This window comes from Panthera tigris, chromosome B3 (assembly GCF_018350195.1).
Source record: "Panthera tigris isolate Pti1 chromosome B3, P.tigris_Pti1_mat1.1, whole genome shotgun sequence".
Classification (NCBI taxonomy): Eukaryota; Metazoa; Chordata; class Mammalia; order Carnivora; family Felidae; genus Panthera; species Panthera tigris.
Window position 1 is genome coordinate 50005737 of NC_056665.1, and position 18930 is coordinate 50024666.

The following is an 18930-nucleotide window of genomic DNA, read 5'->3' on the forward strand; positions in this document are numbered from 1 at the left end:
TTTCGAACATGTACCTGTTCTGTAGTACTTACGTCATAGCTTGATAAATGGATTCAATCCCGTAACGCATGGCAAATTCATCGACTATTTCTTGGGAAGCATCATCAAAGAAAACCTTCCACGCTTCCTCCCCTTTGACCTCTGGTATTTTCACTCCACCATTAGACTTCACTTCAGTCAAGTAATGGAACAGATTCTGAAAGTAAGTGGTTTTCAATTGTTCAGTAATTCCTCAGAATAGACCATAAATATGTAACTGTAACTTTCAGTAATTTATATTTGCATTGTGATGGCATCTAATGTTTCATTAGCATATATAAGCAATAGGAATATATTGAGTTTTTATCCTAGCTCACCTCGTATTTATGCAAATTGATTTTATTTCTGCCTAAGCCTACACCGAATCAATGATTCAAATGTTTTTCATACATACCAATTCATTTTAGAAGAAAGTAAAAGTTTTGCATGTAAACATTTCTACATGCTAGAGCATATTTTACACTCATGGGCTCCAAGTAAATTATAGAGCCCTGGATGAATAACATGATTTTGGCTGTTGATACAGAATTTTAGTATGTAAAGGGCTTTGACTATGAAATGGTTGGAGTCAGAGCAAGGAATTGAGGTTAAAAATGAATGAGAATTTTTTAATGAAATAAAAATCACTACACATATTTTCTTTCTGCTTCTAACAAGTGTTGGGAACTACCTGCTACATAGATGCAGCTTAGGTCACTAAAGGACCCTTTCTTGGATTTCAGGTCTTTTTGGTTCATGGACTAGCAGAAAAAGACTCTGAAAAGCAAAGTACAATGCTATTCCTCATATCCCAAAAATTCTCTATCCAATCTTTCAGGCTAGAGTTGGCTCTCCATCTTGCCAGTTTCACTGGTTTGAAAACTGAACCACCTTTTTTGAAGGAATATCCATAGCCAGGTGGTAATCAGGAAATTAAGCCTAGGCCCTTTATATAATTATGTGTAATATGTAAATGACTTAAATACTGCTCCCCATTCCTTCTTTGGTAAAATGGAGGTGCAAATAATTACACATATAAATTTTCATAGATACATTTAGGAAAAGTTATTTGCAAAGAGCAAAGATTCTTTCACTTATCTTTTCTATCTTAGGAAGGTACTTTCCTCTCTACCTCTCTGAACATGGGAAAAGTACATTCCTCAGTTTTACCTCATATTTTTCGATACACAGGACAAGGGCCATTTGTATCAGAGAAAGGCTCTGGGGACAATTTTAGGCTCTCAGACACAAAGCATCCAATAGAAGCCTAAGATTATACGTCTGTATATCTATACTGAGGTCAATCTGCCCTTTGGATTCAAACTGGGTTGTATCAACCTTTAAGTCAACCAAGCCTTACTGTTTGGGTGGGTATATTCTCTACTATCCTTGGGTGGTAACTACATTTGATATTCTCCATTGCCGACTTGTCTGTGGAATGGGTAATTAAAATGGAGGATGGTTCAATATATATTGAAGCTTTTATATAATACTCAGAAAAAGAAAAAAAAAATCATTGATTACATTGGCTACCAAAAACCATTGATGCAATGTAGTATTAGCATTTTGCATTTCTAATACTTCCAATTAAATCTTTAACAAAACCTGCACATTAACTCAGCGTTCTCAAAAATAATCATATTTGCGGGGCGCCTGGGTGGCGCAGTCGGTTAAGCGTCCGACTTCAGCCAGGTCACGATCTCGCGGTCCGTGAGTTCGAGCCCCGCGTCAGGCTCTGGGCTGACGGCTCAGAGCCTGGAGCCTGTTTCCGATTCTGTGTCTCCCTCTCTCTCTGCCCCTCCCCTGTTCATGCTCTGTCTCTCTCTGTCCCAAAAATAAATAAAAAAAAAAAAAGTTGAAAAAAAAAATACTATAAAAAAAAAATCATATTTGGGTCCTCTCTTGCATTACTAAAGTACTATATGTTTAATGCTTCCAAAATATTTATCATTACTTATTTTTTTTAATGAATACTTTTAGTATTTTTCTTCTTCCTTGGTCTACTTATTCATCATTATCTTATTGTCTTACTTGTTAATACCTGCCTCATGTGTTTGTTCTAACTCTTATTAGAGGATATCTTCTCACCCTTCAGAGAGCAATACATGGGCCATATGATACCCTTCCACATCACGTGTTATTGTACAGGGTCAGAACTCCAGGAACAACTTCACAAACCTAATTCAATTATATTTTTAAACAAAATACCTTGTTGTATGATCCATAAAGTACTATTTCTTTTCTAGATTTTATTATTAACACAATTCAATTGACTTACCTCATGTAAACATGTATATTGTATATGATATGGGGCAACCTTCTCCTCTCCTTTTATCTCCACATTGATTTTCAATCTTATGGCCCCAGATACAGCTGACTTATCTGTCCGTTTCTCTGATAAAGCAAAAAAGTAATTGGTGACTTTTGGAAATATCATATTTTTCATAGAACTTTTCAAAAGCTTAAAAAAGGCTTCCATTTCTAAAAGCCACTTTTCTAGGTCAGGTTTGATTATTAACAACCCATTATGATTCTTGGAAACACAATTTAAAATAATGTGCCTATTATGTGACTAATTATCAAATGGTGTTATAGATCTTCAAACAAAAAAGCTTAATCAGAAAACCCTACCATTCTGATACAGATTTCCGTGTACTCAATCAGTTTATACAATGCAATTAATTATTTGGCAATTAAAAGCAAGATAATTTAAAAGTACAATTAACCAGAAAACTATTTTTTCTAAAAGCTTTCTCTTCTCTATGCTTGAAAAGATGAGTCAAAGCTCTAACAAAAAGTTTATTAATAGTTTTCTCATGATTGATTCATAAAGACCTACTAATTCCTAAAGGCCTCCTATTTATTTGGATGGAATCAATATGAAGTCAATTCAGTCCGATAACGTACATGTATGTTCAATATGAACCGATCAGTAGATTTAAGAGAAAAAAAGCACAATCACAAAATTCCTAGAAGGTAAATGTACACAGGGGACCTATGTTTGACATCTACTTTATACATGAAATAAAAAGAGGCAAGCTGATCCATTTCACAAATAAAACATAAAGAGGTAGAGTGACAGAGAAAGGTAAAGACTTCCTGACCCTCTTTCTAAGCATAACGGTTTTTAGTCATAAAAGACACAGTCAACCCACGAAGCCTGTTTTCTTATAGTGAAATATCTGCTGACTTTTCATTGTTAATATTCAATAGTCATTATGTTATAAAGATTCTTCTCTTAGAAGTGCCAGGATCATGAGAGTTTCTCTGATTGGCTGGGAGATAGTTGATTCTCAATAAATATTAAAGTTGCCTGCTGGGCCAAAAGAAATCTAAATCCTGGAATCTTTGAGTCACAGACCTCTGTCCAAAGTCCCAGCCAGGGGAGCAATTCTGGTTCTTTGATTTTTTTTTCTTCTTCTTTAAAATAATTTTTTAACCATTTATTCATTTTTGAGAGACAGAGCGTGAGTGGGGGAATGGCAGAGAGAGAGAGGGAGACACAGAATCCAAAGCAGATTCCAGGCTCTGAGCTGTCAGCACAGAGCCTGATGCAGGACTGGAAGTCACAGACCGAGAGATCATGACCTGAGGTGAAGTTGGACGCTTAACCAACTGAGCCACGAGGCACCCCTGGTTCTTTGATTTTAACTATAATCATCCCAACAGATCATGGGACACAGGTTCTGCTTAGATGCCCAGAGCTTTTGGTCAAGTCCTCCCATGCATGGTAGAATCAATTCCATGTGATGAAAAAGGAACATTGTCCAAAAAGAACAAATACGGTACCCAGGTGGATTGAACCTACTGAAGGATTTCACACAAATTCAAAACCTGTCCTCAGCCTCCCTCCCTTTCTTCTTCTTCCTCTCCTAAAACTCCCATCAGTAATGAGGGCACAAACATACAAACTGACGGTAAACACGCAAAGACTTCCCTGTCCTGTTGCATCATATTTTCCTCCCCGCCAATGGGAGGACAGTTCCAGCATAAGAGCTTAAATAGCTGATTTTTACTGATTTTACAATAGCTCATTCAAGCTCCTTGGCAAACTATATATATTCACATCAAAAGACATTTGACAGGAAGAAAAGAACATCAAAAGAATTGCTCTTTTGTCAAAAGAACAATTTAAGGAATTTGTTTTGAATTCAAACTGCTTTATAAGGTCATGTTTATGTACTACAAAACAAAAAAAGGCTATGTATAGGTAAACTACTTTACAACACAAGTTGTGAGTATTGCACAGAGCTAACGGCCTGAAGGTTACTCTTGCCTAACATCTCTGTTTTCATATAGAAAGTTGTCTTGTAGTATAAACAAGATACAGGAGGATGAGCACTGTAACTGAGTTAAAAATTGCATCAATAATGTAGAAGCAATGAGTTTCTTTACGAAAGATTTCTTAAGGGGCACCTGGGTAGCTCAATCTGTTGAGCAGCCTACTTCAGCTCAGGTCAGGTCAGGATCTTGCTGTCCATGAGTTTGAGCCCCGCGTTGGGCTCTGTGCTGATAGCTTGGAGCCTGGAGCCTGCTTAGATTCTGTGTCTCCCTCTCTCTCTGACCTTTCCCCACTCATACTTTGTCTCTGTTTCTCAAAAATGAATAAATGTTAAACAATTTTTTTTAAAAGGAAGATTTCTTTAAAATGTATTTTGATATTGGGTTCTTAGTCTAGCTTGAGTAATTTGTGTCCAGATATATTATATATATTTCTTTCTTTAAAATTATTATATTTAGTTTCATTAATTGTATGGCTTTATCCCTTTACTTTTTCAAATTTTACATTTCTTGAAGTGTGTGTGTTTTCAAAAAACCAAAAGCACTCTGATTTTCTACAATATATTGATATCCTGAATGGAAACTCTGTAATCGGGGACTGTGTAAAGTCTTCTTGGATTCACAACCAGCCCTTAAAAATTTAATTAAAACATTTCAGATGATATGACTAAAAAATTTTGAATCTGGCAACCACCAGTTTGTTCTCTATATTTATAGATCTGAATCTACTTTTTTGTTTATTCTTTTGTTTTTTTTTAAATTTTTTTTTAATTTAATTTTTATTTATTTTTGAGATAATGCGAGAAGCAGAGTGCAAGCGGCAGAGGGGCAGACAGAGGAAGACACAGAATCCGAAGCAGGCTTCAGGCTCTGAGCTGTCAGAGCAGAGCCCGACTCAGGGCTCAAACTCAGCAACCATGAGATCATGACCCGAGCTCAAGTCGGAAGCTTAACTGAGTCACTCAGGCACCCCAATTCTTTTGTTTTTTTACATTCTATATATGAGTAAATGGGGTTGTGGGTATGGGCAAAATAGGTGAAGGGGAGCGGGAGAAACAGGTTTCTAGTTATTGAATGACTAAATCATGGGAATACAAGGTACAGCACAGGGAATATAATCAATGATATTGTAATAGTGTTGCACGGTGATGGATGGTAGCTACATTTCTGTGAGCGTAGCATAACGTACAGAATTGTTGAATCACTATGTTGTACACGGGAAACTAATGTAGCATTAAGTATCAACTACAGGCAAAATTTTTTAAAACACATATTAAGGATCATGTCCTCTATAGAAACTGAGCTGATGCATATATTTTTATTATTATTAAATCAGCACTGATGATTCTCGGTTATTATTCAATTACTGTAAAATTCAAATTAAAACTTCATTTAATTTTTGGTTCCATAATAAAATTTCACTTAAAAAGTCATGCCAACTAAACATATTCTCAATATCTTTATCAACCAAGGAAATATAAGTCCACACATAATTTGGCTTTGCCAATTAGAGACTACTTTTATATCATCATTCAAAAGATAACCAAAATATACTTTTTATTTATTACTGAAATTTCATTAAGGGAACAAAAAGAAATAAATCAAACAGCAAAAAGTCATATGTATCTTTTTCCTGTACATTTGGCAAAGGTTTTGAAGCTCTATTTATGAATTAAAATCTAGAATGGGAGATTTTCCCCCTAAAAGACACCCAATTGATTTTTTGAAAGCCTTTCTCTCTTTATCTCAAATTTACCAACAACTTTCAATAATACTGGACTGAAATAAACATTTCAGCAGAATGTTGAAGAACATTGATTATTTTTACTTATATGGGAAGATAACACATGCCACAGGTATTCTGAAATTTTATTTAACTGTTTTTCAAGTAGATTTAAAAATAGTCACCTAAGTTGTACCAGACATCCATCTCTCCACTCAGGGTCCTCACTTCTACAATTGTTTGTCCCAAAAAATCATCTGACTCCTTTTTGAAATGCTGCTTGACTCTGGATTTAATGTCATCATCTTCATCCCACACTCTGACTTTGATGCGATCTGTGGAGTTATGGCACTCACTGAAAATAAATGTGGATAAGTTAACCATTAGTAACTGCTCTAAATGGCATTTGATGTTAGCAACTTATTTTATATATAATTTCTTAATGTTTAGTTTTGAGAGAGAGAGAGAGAGAGAGAGAGAGAGAGAATGGGCTGGAAAGGGGCAGAGAGAGAGACAGAGAGAGACAAAGACAGAGGATCCAAAGCAGGCTCTGAGTTGTCAACACAGAGCCCAACTAGGGGCTCAAACTCACTAATGGTGAGATCATGACCTGAACCAAAGTTGGATGCTTAACTGACTGAGCCACCCAGGTGCCCTGCAACTCATTTTAAATCTGTCTAATCCAGAAAGGCATTGCATATTATCTAATAAAGGAGATTTCCCACTGACATAGTCCATCTAGAGGATGTTGTGGGTGTCAAGGATATTGAAAAATATTGCATTAGTTAAGCAGTGTTAATAAGGGGAAATCACATCCTATTCCATCATATTTCCTTTCACTGAACTAGATATAATCAAATATGGGTGAAAAATCTTTGGTGTATTTTCTCTATGATATATTTCCTGTTTGCAATGGTTGTCTAGAACAACATAGGCATGCTCAGAAAATACTGCACCATCAACATAAAGCCATTGTTATAGATGTGAAGAAAATGGATGTCACAGAGTAAAAATGAGACTACAGTTATGTGCAAGTTCTTAATAAACTAAAAATCCCAATAAGTGTATAAGATATTAAACCAATTAGCATTAAAGCAAAATCCTTCTGTTTTTAAGATGAAACTGCACACTTAATCCATTCCTCATTTTCAGGTTTCCTCTACCTACTCTTGTTGAAGCCCACACATACTATGTCAGTGTTGCCAACACCTATCATGGTGTTTCCTGACCCTATGGCCTTTGTATACACTTTTCCCTATGCTTCTCTGCCTGCTAACCAATCAATCTTTAAGCATCAGCAGCTAGTCACCTGTTATCTATAACTGTTTTTGTAGCTATTGATCCAGTTAGGATCATCAATGATGAGCTCCAATTTGTTCTACACATGCATTCACTCTAGCATAAGGATCTTCAACCTGGGGTCAGTGAATGAATTCTTAACATACAAAATATATAAAGAGCTTATAAATCCCAAAACCTCAAAAACAAATAATCTAGTTAAAAATGGGCAGAAGACATGAACAAGCATTTTTCCAAAGAAGATATACAGATGGCCAAGAGACACATGAAAAGATACCAACACCACTCGTCATCAGGCAAATGCAAATCAAAACCATAATGAGCTATCACCTCACATCTGTCAGAATGGCTAAAATTAACAACACAGGAAACAACAATGTTGGCAAGGATATGGAGGAATGGGAACCCTCTTACACTGTTGGTGGGAATGCAAACTGGTGCAGCTACCCTGGAAAACAGTATGGTGGTTTCTCAAAAAGTTAAAAATAGAACTACCCTACTAAGATCCAGCAAATGCACTAGTAGGTATTTACCCAAAGGATACAAAAATGCTGATCCAAAGGGGCACATGCACCCTGATGTTTATAGTAGCGTTATCAACAAGAGCCAAATTACGGGAAGAGCCCATATGTCCATCAACTAATGAATAGAAAAAGAAGATGTGGAATATATATACATACAATGGAATATGACTCAGCCATTAAAAAGAATGAAATCTTGCCATGTGCAATGATATGGATAGAAGCATAATACTAGAGAGTATTATGCTAATAAAAATAAGTCAGACAAAGACAAATACCATATGATTTCACTCATATGTGGAATTTAAGAAACAAATGAATATAGGGGATAAAAAAAAGAGGAAATTCAGAAAATAGACTCTTAACTATAGAGAACAAACTGAGGGTTGCTGAAGGGGAGGTGGGCAGAGGGGATAGGTTAAATGGGTGATGTATATTAAGGAGGGAACATGCGATGAGCAGTGGGTATTGTATGTAAGTGGTGAATCACTAAATTCTACACCCGAAACTAATATTACACTGTATTTAACTAAATGAAATTTCAATAAAACTTGAAGAAAGAAAAAAAGAATAATAAAATGACTTCATCTTTATTTTCTTTCAACTATGACCATAAACAACAAACCAGAGCAGTGTTATCAATACCTGTAAGATTTTATCACTAATAAAACCACAGATATTTACATGTAGCATCACGAGTAATGACTGTAATATTATTTGTAACTATTATTTCCCCTACTAAAGGTATTCTTCAAAGTAATTGATTTTCTTTTCAATTCCATGTATTTTATTTCATGCATTTACAAATACATGATTTTGAAAACAGTCCGTAGTTTTCACCGGATTGCCAAATGGACTAATGGCATAAAACATACTTAAGGACTCTTGACAGTATGCTCTCTCTTCCATTAACCTATGAGGCAAAATCATACCGTACATTTAAGAATAAAGTTTGGAATATGACATGGCAGTGTGAAAATTATAGCCGCACTATTTCTATGTAAAGTAAGAGTTTTTTACAGAGAGCACTCTGGAAATTTCTGGAATTTTTTTTATTGTTAACTAATGTTTAGGGGCACTAATGGCATAAGATGGGTTTGGCCAGGGATTTGGACACCTTACCATCTACTGGACAGCCTGCATGATTTGAAACGATACAAAAGTATTAATTAAAATGCAAAATCCATTGAAGATCACCTCAGTTTGAGATTTTATTTATATAAAAGCACCAACTCTTTTGCACATTTTAAGATTTGAAATTTCCAGTGCACCTGGGTGACTCATTCAGTTAAGCATCAGACTCCAGCACAGGTCACCATCTCATGGTTTGTAAATTTGAGGCTCAAGGTCGGGTGCAGAGCCTGACTGGGACTCTCTCTCTCTGCTCCTCCCCTACTAGCAACCTCTCTCTCTCAAATTACATCAACTTTTTTTTTAGTGTTTATTTTTATTTTTGACAGAGAGAGAGACAGACAGACAGACAGAAAGATATACCATGAGTGGAGGAGGGGCAGAAAGAGAGGGATACAGAGATGCCGAAGCAGGCTCCAGGCTCTGAGCTGTAAGCACAGAGCTTGACATGGGGCTTGAATCCACGAACTGAGAGATCATGACCTGAGCTGAATTCGGATGCTTAACCAACTGAGCCACCCAGGTGCCCCAAAATATATAAATAAACTTTTAAAAAAGTTTTAAAATTTCCTAGAAAACAGCTAGTATGTAAATCACCAAAGGCCAAGTTTATTGTTGTTGCTGTTCTGAACTTTACCAAGAGTTGTTTTCTGCTTTGAGAAATTATATTACCGGTGTCAAAATCACTTCAAGTATTTGAATCAAAGTATTTGTATCAGTCTGCAGTTGAAATAGTCACATATATGCTAATTCTACCAACAGATGAAAGCATACATCTACTACATTATGTGTTCTAGGGTACTTGATCCTTATATATTAAAATACATTATAAAACACATTTTTCTTTATATCATAGTTGGAATATTATGCTTATTTTTTGACATTATATTGATAAAATTGCATATTATTTTGTTTCAACATAAAAATGTCATCATGAATTATATCATGTAAAAGGGGTCATTAGGACTAATACTGTTGAGAACTACTAACTACTTCTACCTGACTTATGAACCTCAGTTTATTTATCTATAAAAAGGGGGTAATAATACCTATCTTAGAAGATATTTTTGGAAATTAAAATAATATTCTATAACAGCTAGTACAGTGACTCTTAAGTGTTTGTTCTATAGTTGGCACTAATATAACGTCCTTATTTCATGAGTTATTTTTGAAGTTAGTACCTATGTTTATTAATATCTACATTCTTGACTTGGTTTCTAGCATGCATCTAGCATTAAAAAACATATTCATTACATATCTGCAAAGTTTTGCCAAAATAAAATGCTATTATACTTGAAGGAAAAATAATGTCATCCTTCTTAGATCATTTTTATCAAAGAAATTCTCTAATTTTGATAACTATTTTACTATAATAATATGGTGTAAATAACAGGAAAAGAAGAAGAATTAAATCAATGAAACTGTATCTACTGCAACTAACAAAACCACTTTCAACCACCCAGAACAGTTGGAAGAGATGATAGCACAGGTGTGGCCTATTCACTCAGGATCCCAGAGGTAACACACCTGAAATTAGAGTAGGGAGACTAGACAGAGGAATCATTACCATTTTATCCAAAATGTATATTAAAAATAGCTCACAATTTCTTTGCTATCACAAAGAAAATAAAGTCAATGTAGAAAAAAAAAAAAAACCCAGCTCCCAACCCATTTGTCTCATTCTTAGAAAAACAAAAGAAAACTTAGAATATCAGTAAAAATAGTTATCATTGCCATAAACTTAAAACTCAAGATGTTACAAAGGCAGAAAGAAATCCTTCTTGTCACCTTTTGATAAAATAAATCTCAGAGTTCACATACATCCTAGGAAACAGACATCAAATATAATTTTTACCTGCAAATAATAGGCACGATAAATAGCAAACTCTGGATAATAAAGATTGGTAAACATTTCTAGAACCTATTATTTAACAAGATCAAAACATCCTGTCTTGTTTCTAGGAATAAATTTTTGAGGCCCTAGGCTTTGTTATAAATTTAAGGTAAAGATTTTTAGCTTATTATATATATACAACACACACAAAAAATAATCCATATACAAGAGTAATAACACATATATGTGTATACAAATAAACACACATAGGTATAACTTTTCTTTTTCCTTGTACATACTTCATAAATGTATATGTATACATATATATTTTGTTTTTCTAAGTGTGTATGTGTGTATAAATATGCCAAGTGGAGAGATAACACTGTAATACCTTTATTTTCAAATTCCTATTTAGAAATAGCTTCTCTGTTTTGTACCAGATGTAAGTACACCTTCTAAATGATTTTTCACATTTCTATTATTTTCTCCATTAATTTAGTTTGTATTTTTTATTATAACATCAAGAGTTCAATATTCCCTCACCCCATATACCCAAGTGCTCATTCACCCATTTAGCAGTTATTTATTGAGTCTTTTATTTATTGAGTCTATTATTTATTGAGTTATTTATTGCGTCTTTTAATCTACAGACACAAGTGAGACTTCGTGAGGTTAATTCACCCAACCATACTCTTCCTTTCTTAATGTCAAAATGAATTGCATGTGATATTAATGGATTCAGAACAAATATAATCAGTGATGGGCCCCTATTCTTGTGATTTTGCTGAAAGGAATTTAAATATCTCTGTGTGTCTCATTGATTCTATTTTTTCTATTTTTTAATTAAGTAAACCTTTAAATTTAGAATAATTATAAATTGAGAGAAAAGTTGCAAAGAGAATACAGAGAGCTCTGCATGTCCCCCAGACAGATTCCTCTATTATTAACATCTTACACTACTAACATTGTTTCTATTTTTTTTCTCAGGAAGACATGCCAGTTCCTACTTTATCCTTCCCAGAGTTTTTTTTAAACAATATTAAAAAATAAACAATGTTTGCTATTATGGTTTGGGTTTAAGCCATCAGAAACTTACATTTTAATCTCCGCAAAGACTGGTGGGATTACCGTTGCAAATGTTGGAAATAAGAGGAGGATTTTGCAATGCATATAAAATCAGAGATTTAGTTTAAGGCAGTGTGGCAAAGAATCATCACAGACGGATGCTTGGCATCTCTGAATATGCGCTTTCCATTTTGACTACATTCCTCCTTTATGTTCCTCATCTTCTCAAGAAAGACTAAAGCTAGATAACTCATATTCCTAGATTCCTCTGTAGCTATGACCCAGATATTTGACCCGCATTCCAGCAAGATCCGAACTCAAAATTGAACAAAGTGAAGCAGTGGCTCTCTTCTGAGGATTTGCTCTTTTGGAAACAGAGGTGGTGGGGGCTTTAATATTTTGACATAGAGTTTCTGGTATTTAGTTATGAGGAGCAAAAGTACTGGTTAAAGATGGCAATGTTGTTTTCTCCAAAGAAACCCTATGATATAATTGGACATTGTTTCTCTACAGTAGCTTCAAAGGCAGGCACTTGACCTCTCCAAAAGCCTTGAGCAACTTAACAATGTAAGAAATCATCTTTCTTCTTCATAAACTAGAGTGAACTCTGTTGCTTGCAAAAGAATACTGAGGAATGTAGTAATTTTTAAACAATGAAGGGAGCTTCAATAACAGAGATTATGTGGAATTGATCATGGAGGACATGATGGGGACAGACAGTGAAGATTTAATGACCTCAGTCTGGAAAGCCAATTCATTTTGAAATGCAGAAGCAAAACAACTGGTCAAACTGTTGCTTGCTATGCCCTGGAACTCTGACCACATGGCAAGCAAAGCTTTTTTATTACATGAGTGGTAGGAATAAAATTTAGAATGTCTCCTTGTGCTTATTAAATTTTGCTGCTTTCAAAATGCACTACAGTGGAGGTGCACTCAAACTAAATCTAGACAGTCTCTAAGCAGAGATGCCAAGAAGCACAGCTATGCCCAATGAGGCTCACTCTGCTTGTGTCCTGCAATATAAATTGAGGATATCATAATTTGGAACCCTGCAAGGTTGAGAAAAGCCAGCTCCTTCTGTACATAAAAATGTGATGTGTATTTAACAAGCAGGGGTCTCTAAGCGCAACTTCAAAAAGATAAAACTGCTGTCTCTGGGCTTTTCAAACACTTTCCTTCCGGAGGTCTCTGAGTGACAGTGAAGAGAACTGAGAGGCAAAGCTGAGATTCCTGGTGTTGCATTCTCACCCTGGCATACTTACTGTTTTGCAGAGGGTGAGGCAGCAGCTATCAGGTTAAGAGAATTAGAGCAGAGGAGCCAGTAGTGAAGAGTTAAAATTTCCAGACCTATGTGGTTACTCGTAAAACTGTGCTGAAGCCCATCTTCTGGAATCCTGGTAAATATTTTCCAGGGAAGAGTATTGCCAAATGTGCCTCAGCCTGGCTACAGCTGTACTTAAAGCAAATGCGTTGCTCTTCATATCATCATCATGATCGTCATAATGATTATCATCATCATCTGTTTCACTGATTTTTATGTCATCCTCATGCAAGAGCCCTGCTAATCTTCTCTGTATTGTTCTGATTTTAGTATATGTGCTGCCAAAATGAGCACTTTTTAATTATTTTTAGAGCCCACTTTCATTTGCTTTCAAATTTCCATAGTACCTGCTTAGAGTATAGGCATTGACAAATTGGACAAGGAAGGTGTCCCCAAATGTAGAACCAAGAACCTGGAGGAAAATGGATGACAGAAATTCATCTGGAAAGTACAAGGGCCTGCCAGATTGGTTAGCCAAGCACTACTTGCGACACTAGGATCACCAAGTCCTGAGTGTACCTGGCCAGTAGGACTCTGTATTTGCTGATGTACCAACAAAGGTCTTATCTTTCCTATTTTCCCTATTACTGAATGAGACTTCTAAATTAGTATTACCTTATCTCCTTTTCTCACCACAATAATACATTGGCAACTTTGGAGGAAGAGAACTTTAATTTGTAAGACGTAGCATCACAAAGATCCAAACCTGGAGCTGACGGAGAGACTACCCAGACATCATGGACTTCAAGTTAACTGCAGAAACTGGATACAATTTTGGGATTGCCTACTTGGGAAGGGTGAGGATGAATTCATTTTATTCAAATTAAATAAAGAGATAGAAAGGTTGAATATAAATGTTAAATAGTCAAAGAGGTAGAAGGTGGCAGATACTATAAACAAGTTCACTCAACAACCTTTCAACCCCTCCTTTTCTTTTTCTACTTTTATGTAAGTACTTCAGCCTCCCTAGTCACTGGAAATGACCACTCGACATAGTCCTTTTAATCCAATATAAGCCCAAGTCTTCTGGTCTTGTCTATTATATTTTCTTCTTTTACTATTCTGGAATGTGGATATAGAATAGCTTTCACTAAAGATGTTAAAACAAAAAATTGGATAAGCTTTGTTCTTTGATGGAATATAATTCAGTTACTGTATTAGCCCTCAAATCCCTGTACCTGTAATTCCTACTGCATGAAATAAACCACTTTTTACTAAGCTACAGTTGTGGTTTAATGTGAAAGTAAATGAAATTCTAATCAAATTAAGTAGGAAAATTATTTAAAAAAACTATAAAGTTCATTTTTGCTTGATTGCCTCGGATACAATTTAAAACAATTAATTTTTATACTTGCTGTGTTTTATGCTATTTCTTAGCTACTTAATGTGTTTCCCAAACCCTGACTTTTATGAAAACACAAAGTTTTGCATTTAAGATGGGAAATGACAGGCTCACATAAGAAAACAAAATTTGACAGCAAGAGAAATATCTTTACATACAAGAAAAAAAATCTGTCACATATAATAGAAAAACCATAGTTTGATTAAATCTTTCTCCACTAGACCATATCCAACCTGATTATTTATCTAACCCAGACTTCTAGTTTAGTTTACCAGTTTGTGAATTTGGCTTTTTTATCAGCAAAGAATAAGATATTTTACTGCACAAACACTTGAAAAATAAAATGAATATTGTTAGAGCCATTTGCTTTGTGGTTTTCCTTTAAAAATAATTCCCTTGTTAAAGAGTGGATAATATGTCTAATTTTATGGTTTTTCATTGTTAAAGACTGGTTTTGTTTCCATGGGAATACAATATTTTATTTATTCCCAAATTAAAGGAAAACATTTCCCCCCCGGGACTCAGGATTTTTGTGTGTGTCTGTGTTTTTGTTTTTGTTTTTGTTTTTAAATATATGAAATTTATTGTCAAATTGGTTTCTATACAACACCCAGTGCTCATCCCAAAAGATGCCCTCTTCAATACCCATCACCCACCCTCCCCTCCCTGCCACCCCCCATCAGCCCTCAGTTTGTTCAGTTTTTAAGAGTCTCTTATGCTTTGGCTCCCCCACTCTAACCTCTATTTTGTGTGTGTGTGTGTGTGTGTGTGTGTGTGTGTGTGCGCGCGTGTGTCTGTGTTTTGTTTTTAATTCATAGGTACCATATCTCTGTAGAGCCAATCAATGTTTTGCCAATTTTTTTTGGCTGCCATCCAAATGACTAATTTCTTTATAATTATTTATTCCAATTTTGCAAATGGTTTCAGTGCAAATATGTTTAGATTTAGAGTTTCCTGGAGATGGCCCAATATCCATCTCTAATGGCTAAAGCAAAACAAAAACAAAAACAAAACCCACTCCTTACTCAAATTACCAGAGTTTAACCCATTCTGAGAAAACCTGCTTTACCTACACAGATGCCCATGAATTTTATAAAGTCAATAAAGCCTAAATTCAATGCAAAGAAAAACACGCCCTTGCTCAAGTAATCATACTTTGATGGGAAGTCATTACTAATGTAGTTTATCAGCAAATAGTTGTTAAACGGAAACTGCACCTATAATGGCACTGGATCTAATGAAGAAAGTAAAATACATCTCTCGAGGCAATTATATCACATAAAAAGCCAATAGGAAGTGATGTTACATTAAAAATCATGTCTATTAAAATTATATAAAATTATAGCCATACCTTTTAAGTGTAGCAAATGAGATTTCTATAATATTTTAAATGGTATTGTACTGAGTTTGGTTAATAGAAACATTTAATAAAAGAGACTAAATATATATGAGTAAATATGTGTGGGCGTATGCACTAACAAGTTATAAGGGTATATATCAAAATGTAGGTGGTAGAATTCAAAAAAATTTGTATTTTATTTTCATATTTATCTCTTACAATCAACAAAAGCGTACTTTAAAATATCTAGTAATTGTAAATAATCCCACTTCAACTCAGGCTGGAAGGCAGAACATTGGCTGAGAAAATCATCAGCCAGAAACCAGCAAGAGCCATCCCGAGGCAAAGCAGCAGCAGCCTTTTAAACAGTAATTAAATTCTCTAGTTACATCTTAATTCCTTAAACCCTGGCCCACCAAATGGAAATAATGTGAGACACTCAGTGTTCACATTTCCTTTTAGTGATTTATTATGAATTATGTAGCCCACTTTCACTGCAATATTGATGTCTCATTTGTTACTGAAGGAAGATCCCAACCCTATTACCTCTGAAGTGTATTATAGCACAGGAACAAATTCTAAGTTCAAAACCCAGGGACAGTGCACAGCGACTTTTCTCACCTGCATTTATTAAGGACAAGTTATGGGTATCAGGATCAAAATAACAGCCCCTAATATTTTACTCTGAAGTTTTCATGAGGTTTTTCTTTGTAGTAATAGAGCATTGGAGATCCATTCTATAAATTAATGACAAAGCAGATAAAAATAACAAGAAATGAATTATATTTTTAGTGGCACTTCCAAAAAAGGACAGGAGGTGAAGAGGGATTCATGCACTGCCTGAAAGAGCCCTTGAAATGTCACAGATCGCAGAACCAAAAGGCAAAGGATTACCTGGTAAGATACACCCATTTGCCTGCCCTACCTTCAAGCCTCACAATTAGATAATAAATACCTCAAAGTCTTGTATTCTAATTTTATATCTAGTGTTTTCTCCACAGATACTATATTGCAGAATAAGAATTATTCTTATTATTCTTAAGAATTATTAAATACTATTTATTAAATACTAAGAATTATTCTTTTTTTCTTTTTTTTTTAACGTTTATTTATTTTTCAGACAGAGAGAGACACAGCATGAACGGGGGAGGGGCAGAGAGAGAGGGAAACACAGAATGGGAAGCAGGCTCCAGGCTCTGAGCCATCAGCCCAGAGCCCGACGCGGGGCACGAACCTGCGGACCACAAGATCGTGACCTGAGCCGAAGTCGGACGCTTAACCGACTGAGCCACCCAGGCACCCCAAGAATTAGTATTCTTAAGAATTATTAAATACTATTAAAATTTTAGCATTAATTAATCAAAACTAATGATGTTAAGATAATAAAAGAAGGGCACTACTGGGTGGCTCAGTGGGTTAAGCATCCTACTCTTGATGCTCAGGTCATGTTCTTGGAGTTTGTGGGTTTGAGCCCCACACCCGGCTCTGTGCTGACAGCATAGAGCCTGCTTGGGATTCTCCCTCCCTCTCTCCTTCTCTCTTTCTCTGCCCCTTTCCTACTCATTCTCTCTCTCAAAAATAAATAAATAAATAAATAAATAAATAAATAAATAAATAAATAAATGGATAATAAAGGCAAAAAAAAAAAAAAACTTTAGACAAATACGTTACTGCCCATTTTGCTGTGGAAAGAGAGATTAGGAAGACAGAGATCAGAAAATAGAAAGATATATATGATATGCATATGTGGAGGCTGAAAGTATAAACTAGTAAAAACAAAGAGTAAAATTGTGATATTCAGGGACTGAGTTTGGGAGAGTAAGAGAGGTTTTGTTTAAGGGTACAAACTTGTAACTAGTAGATAAATGAGTCCTGGAGAGCTAATGCATGGTAGACTGAATACAGACATTACAATCATCAAATGTACTTAGAGACTAGATCATAATTATTCCCACCACAAAAAAAGAAATAACTATGTGATATGATAGAGGCACTAACACCAAATTAGTAATATTACAATATATTAATGTATGAAATTAAGGTATTATACACCTTAAATTCATATAATGTGTTTTTTTTAAATTTCTTTATTTAAATGTAAGCAGGTTAACATACAGTGTAGTATTGGTTTCAGGAGTAGAACCCAGTGATTCATAACTTATATGTCACACTCAGCGCTCATCCCAACAAGTGCCCTCCTTAATCCCCATCACCCATTTATCCCAACCCCACCCAATACCCCACCAGCACCCCTCAGTTTGTTCTCTGTATTTACGAGTCTCTTGTGGTTTGCCTCTCTATTTGCTTTATCTTATTTTTCCTTCCCTTCCCCTATGTTCATCTGTCGTGTTTCTTCAATTCCACATATGAGTGAAATCATATAATATTTTATTTTCCCTGCCTGACTTATTTTGCTTAGCATAGTACACTCTAGATCCAAACACATTGTTGCAAACGGCAAGATTTCATTCTTTTTGATCCCAAACCAGATAAAAACCCCACTAAAAATAAGAATTTCAGGCCAATATCCCTCATGAAACTGGATGCAAAAATTCTCAACAAGATACTAGCAAATCACATTCAACTGTACATTAAAACAATTATTCACTCAGATCAAGTGGGATTTATTCCTGGGCTGCAGGACTTGTTCAATATTCTCAAATCCATTAGTGAGACACACCACATTAATAAAAGAAAGGATAAGGACCATATTATCCTTTCAATAAATACAGAAAAAGCACTTGACAAAATACAGCATCTTTTCTTGATAAAAACCCTCAAGAAAGGAGGGGTAGAAGGAACATAGCTCAACATCATAAATCCATACAATGTTACACCTCAAATGTATTTCAAGTAAAAATAGCAGGTATAAAACTGGAGGCCCAAATGGCACTCTCAAAAATAGGAGAAATGTTTATGTGCATAAGAATGTGTATCTAAGACGGGTGTGGTTTCTACTCACCATTTCTTTGGTGCACCATGTATTTTTCCAAGCTCACTTTATTCATTGTTTTTCTTAGGACAAGTATTTCCTTTCCCTACTCCCGTACCTGATA

The 18930-nt window shown here is 35.1% G+C and overlaps 1 protein-coding gene and 1 non-coding gene across 2 annotated transcripts in view; both read right to left on the reverse strand.

The window, feature by feature from the left end:
* UNC13C (unc-13 homolog C) overlaps positions 1-18930 on the reverse strand; it is a 569448-nt gene that overhangs the window by 293508 nt on the left and 257010 nt on the right. Inside the window, exons 9-11 of the mRNA XM_042988813.1 lie at positions 6208-6377; positions 2297-2412; positions 33-196 (exon numbers count right to left, since the gene is read on the reverse strand). Of these exons, the coding sequence (XP_042844747.1) occupies positions 33-196; positions 2297-2412; positions 6208-6377 (450 nt within the window). The remainder of the gene's footprint in view (positions 1-32; positions 197-2296; positions 2413-6207; positions 6378-18930) is intronic.
* Positions 13381-13487, reverse strand: LOC122239807. The gene has a single exon (XR_006219193.1). It is a non-coding gene; the product is annotated as a U6 spliceosomal RNA (small nuclear RNA).